This window comes from Trachypithecus francoisi, unplaced genomic scaffold, assembly GCF_009764315.1.
Source record: "Trachypithecus francoisi isolate TF-2019V2 unplaced genomic scaffold, Tfra_2.0 Lachesis_group15, whole genome shotgun sequence".
Classification (NCBI taxonomy): Eukaryota; Metazoa; Chordata; class Mammalia; order Primates; family Cercopithecidae; genus Trachypithecus; species Trachypithecus francoisi.
In genome coordinates, this window is record NW_022681460.1 from 9,686,397 (window position 1) to 9,699,144 (window position 12,748).

General features: G+C 41.0%; 1 protein-coding gene across 1 annotated transcript in view; it reads right to left on the reverse strand.

Annotated features, from left to right (window-relative positions):
* PLG (plasminogen) overlaps nucleotides 1–12,748 on the reverse strand; it is a 53,526-nt gene that overhangs the window by 36,777 nt on the left and 4,001 nt on the right. Inside the window, exons 2-8 of the mRNA XM_033234282.1 lie at nucleotides 12,418–12,553; nucleotides 11,096–11,202; nucleotides 7,412–7,526; nucleotides 5,479–5,618; nucleotides 3,669–3,789; nucleotides 1,827–1,945; nucleotides 135–297 (exon numbers count right to left, since the gene is read on the reverse strand). Of these exons, the coding sequence (XP_033090173.1) occupies nucleotides 135–297; nucleotides 1,827–1,945; nucleotides 3,669–3,789; nucleotides 5,479–5,618; nucleotides 7,412–7,526; nucleotides 11,096–11,202; nucleotides 12,418–12,553 (901 nt within the window). The remainder of the gene's footprint in view (nucleotides 1–134; nucleotides 298–1,826; nucleotides 1,946–3,668; nucleotides 3,790–5,478; nucleotides 5,619–7,411; nucleotides 7,527–11,095; nucleotides 11,203–12,417; nucleotides 12,554–12,748) is intronic.

Here is a 12,748-nt window from a genome sequence, read left to right on the forward strand (position 1 = left end):
TTTCCTTTACTTATGACTAGATCAGTTTTTCTTCGAGAATACTTTATCCTGCATTCCTATAGTAACTAAAGCTAAGGCAAAGTCAATGGGATTTCACATTCCATAGCAGCAGAATGAGACTGGAGGGGACTTACTTGCAGGGAAAGTTTTCCGGTGTCCTGTTATGTGTGTGAGGGGTCTGTGCACTCCAGTGCTGACAGGTGTGCCCGGACACGGTAACAGCCACATTCCCACGATAGTTTTCACCTGTTCCCTTCAGACACTGGTAGGTGGGACCAGAAGATGGTGGAGGTGTTGCTTGAATGGGAAAAATAAATTACAATGAATAATGTTTTTCTTTTTGAGACAGAGTCTCGCTCTGTTGCCCAGACTGGAGTCAGCGGCACGATCTCAGCTCACTGCAACCTCCACCTCCCAGGTTCAAGTCTTTCTCCTGCCTCAGACTCCCAAGTAGCTCAGACTATAGGAGAGTGTCACCACACCTGGTTAATTTTTTTGTGTTTTTAGTAGAGGTGGAGTTTCACCATATTGGCCAAGCTGGTCTTGAACTCCTGACCTCATGATCTGCCTGCCTCTGCCTCCCAAAGTGCTGGGATTACAGGCTGAGCCACCGTGTCCAGCCCTACAATGAATAATTTTAAAATAGAGAACGCACAGATGGATGTTAATGAGGATGGCTGCAGGGTGCTCTGGCCTGCTTGTCTTCTCCTCAGCCTCTCTTGGAATTTGGCACTTGAAAATTGTTCATGTTTTCAGAAGAAATAAATTTAGTAGCATCTATGCCTGTGAGACCCTTCATGAGGAACTCCTCCAGGGAAAGACACTTGGGTAGATGCTTCTTTCTATGTTCTCTTTGCTCAGTCCTTCCTACCTGGTAAGTATCAACACATGTCACGTCCCACCCCAAATTCTCACATACACCAAAGGTCCACTCTATTTCCTGAAGAATAAATTATTCACTGAGTAGACATAACTGAGTGGTACCCAACATTCCATAAAAGCCAAACAACAGGGAAAGAGTCCATAGAAAGGAGGCAAAAAACACCTCCAAGGAAAAGTGTGTGCATCCAGAAATCAAGTCATTCTTGAGGAAAAAAAGAAGATGACAAAAAGAGAAACCGGAAAAAGAGAAATTGATATTCACAAAAAGGGAGAATGCCTGAGGAACTTCTGCTTTCAAAGGACACATGTCAGAGGAAAGGAGGGGAGGCCAACCCTCACTGAATCCTTTTTAACCTTTCAAGCCTGTCTTTGTCTTAGTGTGTAATCCTTTGCTTCAAATTCTCAGAGAGAAAAATATGATAAAATTGTTTACTCCACATCATTTCTACTAGGTCTGCCATTTCATCTTCTCCTCCTGAACTCTTCCCCACCCCCACCCCTCACCCTCTGCTCCCCAAGTTGGAAAACTGGACACCCACAGACCTGAACATTGTAAACAAAGACACTGTTTACAAAACAACTATTAGAACTCTGGTTAAAATGAAATTCATGTGTCAGAGAGCATGGGTCTGATTTCCTTTTAGCACAGAGAAAATTAGAATAGGACGAACAACACCCAAAGCCTACATTTCAGTGAACTTCTGAGGCGGAAGTTTCAGATGCAAAGAAAGAAGAATATGATAAATGGACGCTCTGATCAATCACCTGCAGTAACCAATAACCATAACTGTTTTAAACCAGCAATAAAATAAAGACCAATAACATTCCATAGGACTCGTAGGTCACTTTTCAGAGGCTGCACTCAGGCACTGACACATGTTTTCTTCTGATTTCAAGAACAGGGCAGGTCAGAATCCCGGAATCTGGGTGTGCACCATACTCACTGCAGCGGGGGATGTCGCAAAGTTCCCAGCGCTTGTTGGGGTTGGTGGTGAAACACCAAGGCCGTGGCTCCCCATCGGGGTTACGACAGTAATTCTTCTTCAGGTTCTTGTTTGGAAATCTGAATGGACAAGAAATATTTTAGTAGCACGGAACATTTACGTTCATGGATGAGTCTCTTTCAAGAGCAAACACTGAGCACCTGCTGTGTGCTAGGCACAGTCAGGCACAGAGGAGGTGATTGGATGAAGGCTGTGTTCAGAGACGCCAACTAGGAAACAAGGCTGGCCCCGTATTCCAAGGACTTTCTTTTTCTGTTTTGTTTTTAGAGGCAGGGTCCCACTTATTGCCTAGGCTTGCCTTGAACTCACTCAAGCAATTCTCCCGCTTCCGCCCTTTAAGTAACTAGGACTACAGGCATGTGCCACCATGTCCAGCTGCCAAGCACTGTTTTTCTAACAGTTTACATGTGTAAAAATCACTCAACAGAATCAGTGACTTTATCATTTTGGCTATCTAGAAAGCTGATGTAAGCAAACTCTAGTTATTCAACCACAAATAATAGCAGTCTTTAAAATGCAAAGTGTTCCCTGACTAAAGATACTCATCTAATACCTAATAGATCCAAGAAATGGGCATCTTCATAAGTTAAAGGAATGGTCCTTCTGATCTACCAGGCTCTGCTCCCACCAGCCTTGAAGCTTAGAAAAACCAAGAGGAGAAGCTGTGCTCCTGCAAGGGTCTCACCATGCAGTATGGGCTGGATCCTTCCTCAGTGGGGCCCAGTGGCTAGGGCTGTTGGATGCACTCCATGCCTGGTGGCCCTCTGTGCTTATTCATTCCCTCTCTGAGATTGTAAATGCTTACTAGGATGGGAAGAGGAGCCAGCAGCGGCTTAAGCAATCCTCTTCTCCTTCTGGTTTCCTGGAAGTGACTTTACCCAGTTTTGGACCCTTAGGCCTTTCCTGTATTTCTCCTTTGAAGGAAAATGGCAGCTGCTGTGTTTTAAGCTAGCTATTTGGAGTGGGAGGTATACAAATTCAGTAGAGCTGCTTTCCACAGTGGAATCTGTGGCTTAACCTCATTTCTGCATTATTGAAAGTCCTGGTATGGCCCTGTAGTCATCAAAGAATGAAGAGGAAGACCAGAAGCGACTGTGGAATGGGAGGTGTTTTCCAGCACAATTAATGTGAAATAGAATACTCACACGACCTTATTCTAGGCACCATCATGACTTTCTAGAGCAAGAAGCTTATTCTCATTTTAAATTCATGGTCCCCTTAGAGAATCTGATAGAAGTTATGAATCCTCATTCCAGAAAAATGCACTGATGTAAATACACATAAAACACCAGGGATTCAGAAATCCATGATATCTGCTCATAGGTCAAAGGTTAGGAGACTTGAATCTTATTGGTACGAAGGGAAAAGAAAGACAAGGAGTAAAGAGAAAAGAAAAATGTTTGGGAAATACACCAGCAACATGTGTGTGTGTGTGTGTGTATTTCTCAAGACAGATGTTAATGTATTCATACCCACATTAGTGTTTGAATGAGTGTGCACATCGGCTGAGGATCTGGTTATTATAAAAATCAGATTCAGAGGGTGTGACATTTTGGATTTCCAACAAATTCTCAGAAAACATCCCTGCTGCTGACCCATGGACCACATTTTGAGCAGCAAGAATGCGTATTTCACTTGCAATCTTGTGGGAGGATGTTAGCTTTGAAATTAAAAACATCAGGCATTCACTTCTTGAGGAATGCTAAAATATCTAAATAACAGCAAATGTCTGATAGAACCGCAGAGACTTAAACGTGGAATGTTTTTCCCAGTGAGACTTACTTGGAAGGAATGTATCCGTGAGCGTGTGGGCTCTGAGAGTCCCAGGCCTGGCATTCCAGTCCAGACATGGTCTTGGAAATTTTGCCATCATAATTTTCTCCACTGCAATGCATACATTCATCTGGACAGAGTGGGAAGGAAGGACAGAGAGGAAGAAGAAAACTGAAATGGATGAAAAAAAATAGAGAATAAAAACCAGAATCCTACTCACTTAAGTGCGACTTGCCCCTCATTCTGATGTAATTCACAACAGGCACTTGGCAATAAAATTGGTAATAAGGACTCAGGATTTTCTAACATAATCCAAATGTCATTTTCCTTTTAAACCGTAGCATTCACATATTTTAGTCAATACCCCCTCAACTATCGTAGTCATGACCAAATGCAGAATTTCCATGATGCCATGTCCTTAAACCAGGATGCTCAGGCCAGTGGGGAGCCAGGGGTGCATATATTCTCAGGAGTCTACGTTCTCCATGAGGAGTTTTCAATATTTGGCATCTTCATTTCAATAATGATCTTTACAACTTTGTATGAAATTATTCTGATCATTCCATTGACTACTGAATGAGCTGGCACCTTCTCAGGGTTTTAGTCTGGAGTTTTTGTTTATGCTCATGACCTCATGGAGAACAATATTCACCTGAAGTGACAGCGCTTCTCTTTTTATATTGTTGAGAAGCATGATTGGCTCTTTTTTTTTCAAAATTATTTGCAAACTTAAACTTTGATTCAGAATTATTGAAGTAACATGGTGAGGCAGAGTAATATGTGACTTGAATTTTATGGAGTACTAAGGAAAACAGGGGCAGACAATATAAAAGTGATGCATTGGTGGCACTTAAGGGCAAGTACCTATAACATGGTGTACAAATAAAGGATCCCTGTGATTCAAATAGGTGGAAGTGATGTTGGAACTGAGTTGTCACACAGTCCACATCCACACTGTCACACAAATCTCACCTTTATTCATTCCCTTTTGCACTAACAAATGTAGCCAGAAATGTGAAATGAAGACAGTTGTTTTTGGTAGGATTGTTTTTTAATTTTTTAGCATTGACCTTTGAGGTGCACTATTAAATTGGTCAGTCCATGAAAATAATGGATTGCTGATTTTAAAACTGGTTCCTTGCTTAGCTTCAGCAAAACAGCAAAGTTTACTGCATCAAATGTATATTGTTTATTTGACTTTTATTGATTTTGTTGTTTTATTTTAACTACTTAATTGCAAATCTGTCTTGGGGTTAACACTGTGTAAGAGTTTTAAGCATAAGAAGTTTGTACTTAGAGTTTAGATGTAGTTTTTTATTTGTACATGTTGATACAGTATTTTAATAAAAATAATTCAGGTCGACTGGGCACGGTGGCTCACGCCTGTAATCCCAGCATTTTGGGACACTGAGGCGGGCGGATCACCTGAGGCCGAGAGTTCAAGACCAGCCTGACCAACATGGAGAAGCCCTGTCTCTACTAAAAGTACAAAATCAGCCAGACTTGGTGGCACATGCCTGTAATCCCAGCTACTTGGGAGGCTGAGGTAAGAGAATCGCTTGAACCTGGAGGCGGAGGTTGTGGTGAGCCGAGATCGCACCATTGCACTCCAGCCTGGGCAACGAGAGCAAAACTCTGTCTCAGAAAAAAAAAAAAAATTCAGGTTAATTCTGGGGGTCTGAACAAAGTTTAGCTCCTTCCCGAGAGGTGAATACGTTACTCAATTATTAATAATATCCCTGTGGGAAGGGGCTTTGCAACAAATTATTTTATAGGGTGAAGGGTAGAAATGAAAACATTTTCTAGAGCCACTCCTGACCTTCACACTCGGGAATGTCGCAGTAGTCATATCTCTGTTCTGGATCAGTAGTGTAGCACCAGGGCCCCTGCCCATCGTTGTCCGGGTTCCTGCAGTAGTTCTCCTCCAGTCCCTCTGAAGGGTGTGTAGCAGGTGAGAATCTGGGGAGGATGGAAAAGAAGCACTTAGACTATATTCTAAAAATCAGCTTGCTGTTAGCAAGGCAAAAGGAGACACTCTTGATTCCCATCTGAGATTGTCATGCAAATGCATTTCAGCTGGGTGCTGCAGCATTTGTGTGGCCAGATTTTCAATTTCTCTATTGATAGGCTGCTTCTGGCACAGTAGCTAATATTACTATTGCTACTGTGACAGCCAAATCTTAGAGAGTCAAAGTATTTTAATTGCACAGTCAGGAGAAATATAAAGGCCTCAAAAGCCTGCCATGGTCTTAATTCATTCCAAACACCTGTTTTTGTCAGTTATCTTTCTCCCTGTAAAACTTCTCGTAGTTAATACCGTTTTGTCCATGTGAACTATGCACCAGGAATTCCACTAACATCTTTCTACACATTCTCTCTTTTAGTCCTAATAACAAAAATCATTTGAGGAAGGTGTTATTATCCCTGTTTTACAGAAGAGAAGACTGAGTGGCAACGTAAAACAAAACAAAACAAAATGTGCCTAAGCGTAAATAGCTATGAAGAAGCAGATCAAGAATTCAAAGTTGATCTGTCTGATTCCAAAATCCTAGTTTTCTCTGAAATGCAGCTTGAATTAATGGGGGATGGAGGAGGGAGTTAAGCTTATTTTCAGTTCTAGAGATGTGTTGCTGTATAGAGACAACCATTTAGATGAAAATCACAAGACTTACAGTCTATAAAGGCAGATTTTATTTCTGGTTCTTCTGTGAACCTATTTGGGGTAACCCCACCCCCCCAAGACCTCAGTTGCCTCATAAAGATAAGCCTAGACTACCTCGTAAAAATGGCCCAGAGTGTCTCCATGGCCCTCGATAGTCCCTGACTTTGCCATTTGGTTGAATCAGTTTTCATTATCTCATGGGGAATATTCGATCTGCTCATCTCATAGGGATATAGCAAAGGCAATTTGTTGAGTGTTGGGGGAATGGATAAGTAACAGGCACTAATTTCCTATTTGATAAGCGTCATCACTGAGAACTTAATGCCACCTAACACCAAACTGGGAAAAGTACAAAAAATGCACTAAAATAAATAATAGGCAAGTTACGAGATTTGAATTTCACGTATCTGCATTTTCATTTTTATATTTTATTTACTCTTTTGCTCCACAATTTGAGTTGAACATGTGATGAGAGTTCTAACTTGATATGTTTTCTTCAGTCCCAAACATAGTCATCTTTGGTCTTTTCCCAGATTTGGCCTAAAACTCATAGTTTCATTGATTTTGTTTTTAACTAGGCATTATTCTATGTCCTAGGTCTTCAAGAAACCTCCATACCCAAGAAAAAATAGAAAGCAACCATGTTCTACTATGGTGCTATAAATAATTGAACATCAACATCAAAAAGATTCTTTCTGTCTGCTTATTCACATATTCTGGTTTGAATTAAAAGTGATGAAATTATCCTAAATACAGTTGATCCTCTGTATCCATGGGTTCCACATCCACAAATTCAACCAACTGTGGATGGAAAAGACTTGAAAAAGACAAGATAAAATAACAATATGACAATAAAACACAATACAAATAAAAACAATACCGTATAACAACGATTACATAGCATTTACATTATATTAGGTATTATACAAGAGAATGTATGTAGGTTATATGCAAATACTGCACCATTTTATATAAGGGACTTGGGAAGCACGGATTTTGGTAGCCACAAGGGTCCTGGAACCAATATCCCACAGACACAGAGGGACAACTGTACAGTAGATGAACACAAAGATGAAAGGGAAAGTCTTACTTAGGTCTGTGGGGAGAAGTGGAACTCCATTTTTGACAGGTGATGCCATTTTTTGTTTTGGACATCGTCCCTCTGTAATTCTTTCCATTCCCAGTCTTGCACTCTGAAAGATATACTGAAGGGAAGTCCACACAGTGGTCAAAGTCTTTCACAAGACACCACATGAAGGTCTGCAACAGCACAGTCACGTTGAGAGAAAGATCTCATGCACCAGACCCCTTGTTTCTGCTTTCTAAAAGACCATCTGCAAAAAGGTTGCAGTAAACCGAGCCATTCCATACTTTGATTCATATATTCAAATGCTACTTATGAGCTCTCTGTGTATCCAGCCCCACCAGGATGCTGGGGACACATGGGGCACAGTGCAGCCAGAGGCTTGGCCGTCATGGAGCTCACGTTCTAGTGGAATCAGGCAGGGGGTTACAGGAAATATTCAAGGAAACAATATGAAATGAGATCAATTCATGACGATGCATGTTACATACATGATGAGACAGAGTGAGAGAATGGGGAAAAGGCTTTTTAGATGGGGGAATGGCAGGCTTTTCAGAGACTGAAAGAGATCCAACCCACTTTTATTTCTTCAGGCTCCCAGGGATATGAAAAAGTGCCAGACAGGGCTATAAAATTGTGGTCTACTGTAAATAGTTTGCAGTAAAAGTTCTCAACCAGCATCCACTCAACCAACTCACCAGTTAGCCAATGGGCCCTCTCCTGCCTTTAAAACAGTCCGGTGTCCACCTGGGTCCACATGCAGCTGGCAGGTGTTTGCTAGTGTGCCCACCCATGTCTGTTCCCCCTACATGAGTTATGTGCTTACAACGAGTCATTTCTTTGCATTTTCCAACTTTCTTACAGTTATATTTAATTAAAGATGATCTAAACTCAGAAATAAATGTGAAAAGAAACAAAGCTCTTTTTTGTTTGGTTTTTTAACTAAATTAAATGTTTTTAAGGAGTTGAAACATGAATCATTTAAAAAATTGCTATCATGGCCGGGCGCGGTGGCTCAAGCCTGTAATCCCAGCACTTTGGGAGGCCGAGACGGGCGGATCACGAGGTCAGGAGATCGAGACCATCCTGGCTAACACGGTGAAACCCCGTCTCTACTAAAAAAAAAAAACTACAAAAAACTAGCCGGGCGACGTGGCGGCGCCTGTAGTCCCAGCTACCCCGGAGGCTGAGACAGGAGAATGGCGTGAACCCGGGAGGCGGAGCTTGCAGTGAGCTGAGATCCGGCCACAGCACTCCAGCCTGGGCGACAGAGCGAGACTCCGTCTCCAAAAAAAAAAAAAAAAAAAAAAAAAATTGCTATCAAATCCACGGAGGGCAACCCACTCATATAGTTGACTATAAAGCTTCAGGAGGAACTCATAAAAATCTAAAGGTTTTACACATTCAGATTGATTAATAAATGTTGCGATATGGTCCACTTCAAAAATAAGGAAAGTGATGATTGTAGATGTTGCACTAGAGCATAGTTTATGCAGGAAATGCACCAGAGACCTTCTACTGGTGACCCCATATTCAAAGAAAAAAAGCCTCTGCTCTACATCAAAAGGTGTCAGGTACACTTGTGTTTTCAATGAAAATATAAAATGTTTAAGGTATATTTGAACCATCATTTAAGGTTACCCACTTTAGCTGTTTTTTAATTCATTGATCAATCACTTGGGGAAAGTACTCCTAACATACCTACAGCAAACTAATGCTTTTAACCCAATACTATGTATTATGATTGCAAGTACATCTTCATTGGGAACCCAATGCTATGTGTTATGATTGCAAGTACATCTTCATTGGGACCTAGTATTACAGTAGACATAAGACACTCATCGAAAGTGTAAACTCAAAGTACTTTAGGAAAGGGAGGTCTAGGGGTCAAGGAAGATTTGCAAAGGAGGTGATGATTGGGCTGACACCTAGGAGATGAGAAGGAGCTGGCACAGCAGGACAAAGGTGAAGAGGGTCCCAGGCAGGAGGGCGTGTGCTTGGAGTGGTGAAGGAACAGAGGTAAGGCCAGTGTAGGAAAGTTTAGCAAGCCAAGCAAACAGCAGCCGGGGGTTACTTAAATAATGCCGGGCCCTAGCACATTTGGAAAGTCTTTGGGTCTTATTTTAAGGGCACTGGGAAGGGCTTTAAACAGGGCAGTTATATTTCTAAGAGATCACGTGCACAGCTACAAGTAGCCCCAACCAGTGGTGATAGGGTCTTGGACTTGGTGAAGGCAGTGTGGCTAGTGGCAAGTGGCAGAAGTAAATGTGATCTAACACTGTTCCTGGCAAAACCCTGGCAGGTAAGTTAGCAGCAGGTCAATATCCCACAGCAAAGAAACAAGGACCAAAAAAAATGACTGACTTTTGACTTTTCACTTCTCTTTTGTTTGTATGTACCCACTGGAGTTTATATAACCTTTTGCTCTCTTCTGTCACTTTGAAAACAAGCAAACAGCCTTCAAACTTCAGACTTCAAACTCAACCTACAGTCATTCCCATGTTCCTTCTGGTTAACAATTTACAAATGACATATTTAAATGTTAGCATTTTGTAGACAGAATCAGGCTTTTTTTTTTTTTTTTAATCTGGTACAATTAGGTGATCCTATTTACTTTACTGCTTGCTTGCTACTTGTAAGAACTAATAACTTCACCAGATAAAGTTTAGATTTAATCTGTACTTTAATCTCAAGAATTAGAGATAAATAGTGGTAAGGAAGAAAGTACAATGCCTACAGCTAATGAAACCCAGGAAGATGAGTTAATGTGTAGAAATAATTCCAACCCAAATAAATACTATTTAAAATGCGACTTGGAGTTTTGCCATGATACTAGACACAATATAGCAAATCATCCTCAAGAATACAAGAACTAAGGTGTTTCCAGTCCTCTTTAACACCTGTGATGCAGAATATTTGGAGAGCTAAATTGTTATTATTAACGGTCTTAATACCTGGCCACCAACACAGTGTAGGAAACAGTTTTTAAAGTGTCATACATCCCTTCAAATCTTCATACGCTTAATGAAACATTTGCACATCTAAAAAGGCATGCAATTTCTGTTGAAATCCTGTCTGCCTCTTATTCTAAACAGTGGGACTATTGACCCACATTTTAAAATAAACTATAGAAAAGGAACTGTAACTTTTGCACATTTTTAAAAGACAACATTTAAGAAATCTGAGAAAAATATAGACCATGTCTCCCAAAATGTGAATAAGAATAAAAATAAGATTTGTGTCCCTATCCAAATGTTTCTGAGGATTAAAACACCTCAGTATTTCTATTTTACAAGACTTCGTCCAGACGTTAGGGCCCAAGGACCATGGTCACCCTGCAGAGTAAGAAGCCAAGATCAAAAGGAATGCTTAGACTTCCCATCTCCTTGTTAAATATAACATAATATTTCAAAAATCTTATTTTCAGGGTCATAGAGGTGGAGAAGTGATTTTGTAAATCCAGTCGTTTCATGTTTTGAACAACAAAAAAATTAAACCCAAGAAGTGAAGTAATATACTCAAGCTCACATGGCTAGTTAGTAATCAAATCCTGTCCTAACTCAGAATTCAATTTTACGACACCATAGTGCCTTCCTCCTCCGGTCTCATAAATTAAAGATAGAATAGACAAGGAGGAAGAGTGGGAGGATGGGGAGGACAGAAGGAGGAGGAGGAAGAAAATGTACTCACCTTTCTTTTCAAATAAAACGACATCTCTCATCCTAATGACTATGGAGGACTTCCTGTTTTCAGCCATTATCACACATTGTTGCTCTTTACTGTGATATTGGAATGACCTGCAGAAAAAAGCAGGAAATCCAATAAGTATTTTTCTTTATTTAAAGAAAACAAATGTTTATTAATAAGTGATACATGCTAAAGATCATTGAATCTCTTGATGGACCAGGGAGTTCAGAACTGCTGCCTCTTTCAGTTATTTGGGCATGGCATCAATGAAGTACTGAACAAAATACACCAATGTGGCAGTAAATCTTGTTGTCTCATGCCCCATCTTCCCTCCCTCATCATTTGCTCTTTCTTTCTGTTTCAACTGCTTTACTTCTTCTTTACTCATCCTCTTAATTTTTGTTTTTGGGTTGGAAAGAAGCAACTCTGGTTGCTTTGAACCCATTCCCCAAGATAGGCTATCTCCGTGACCTCCCAACTCTGATCAGTTCCCCTGAACCTCTGCTCCACATTCCACCCCGCCCTGGCCCCTCCCATCTCCATCCCGTGGTCCTGCCGTGGGTGCTCAGTCTGGCATCCATAGCTACCTTCCCAGGCCCATCACCTACATAAAGTCTCTACTTTAGTCAACTTGATCTCTTAATGGTCCCCCTCAGAAGCTGCAGGGCCGCATCTTCCCCCGCCTGCCTGGTGGTTGTCAAGAGCTCAATCAACTCCAAACCCAGCTCAGTTCCCAGCTCCTCCCTGAGCCTCCTCTAGCTGCCTCAACCTTAGGCACTGTTCTTTCTTCTGGATCTGGGTAGAGCATGCATTGATTATGCCTGTACCTCACTTGGGCTGTCTTTTTTTTTTTTTTTTTTTTTTTTAACATTATTGCAGTACCCCACTTGGGCTGTCTTTTTATTTTTATTTTTTTAACATTATGTCCAGTTTCTTTGACTATACCTTAAATCCTAAAGGGCAGGCACTGGATCTTGTAACTATAAGTCATTGCTCAGATCTGTCTAGGACACTTTCATTCACATGATCCTCAGCAAACATTTACTGATGATCATGTTAAAAACTGGAGCTCAGAACAATAGCTGCTAATGTTTATGTCCGGTGTAAAAACAAATAACTTCCTTTTAGGGTATTTTTCTAACGAAGACTCCAATAAACCTTAACAAGAAGCTGTTAGTATGGCTTCACATACTTTGAGCAAATACAGTTCCAAACTCTGATTCCATCAATTTCTCTTTCCTCTTAAATTGTCAATACATTTATGAGTAAATTACTTGCCATCCGAATTACAGATTTCTGGGTAGGTGCAACGACAGTGGAAATACCTGCAGGTGAATTCTTTCTCCTCCTCACATTTTGCTGCACATTCTTCTATGCTTCCTGCCCCCAGCTGCTTCTTAGTGATGCTGAACAGTGAAGCCCCCTTGGTATTCACATAGTCATCCAGAGGCTCTCCTTGACCTAGAGATGGGAGATCCAAGTGGAACAAATGGTCAGGAAATCAATGCCAATGTCTAATTGTCATGACTTCCTTTTAAGCTATTTGGTTAGCATTAACCAAGTAAAACTTGCTGTTTACTGGGAGTAGAATGGGTAGCTATGGATCAAATGTTTAGTTAAGAACACAGAGTCAGGCCTGTGGATATACATAAAGAT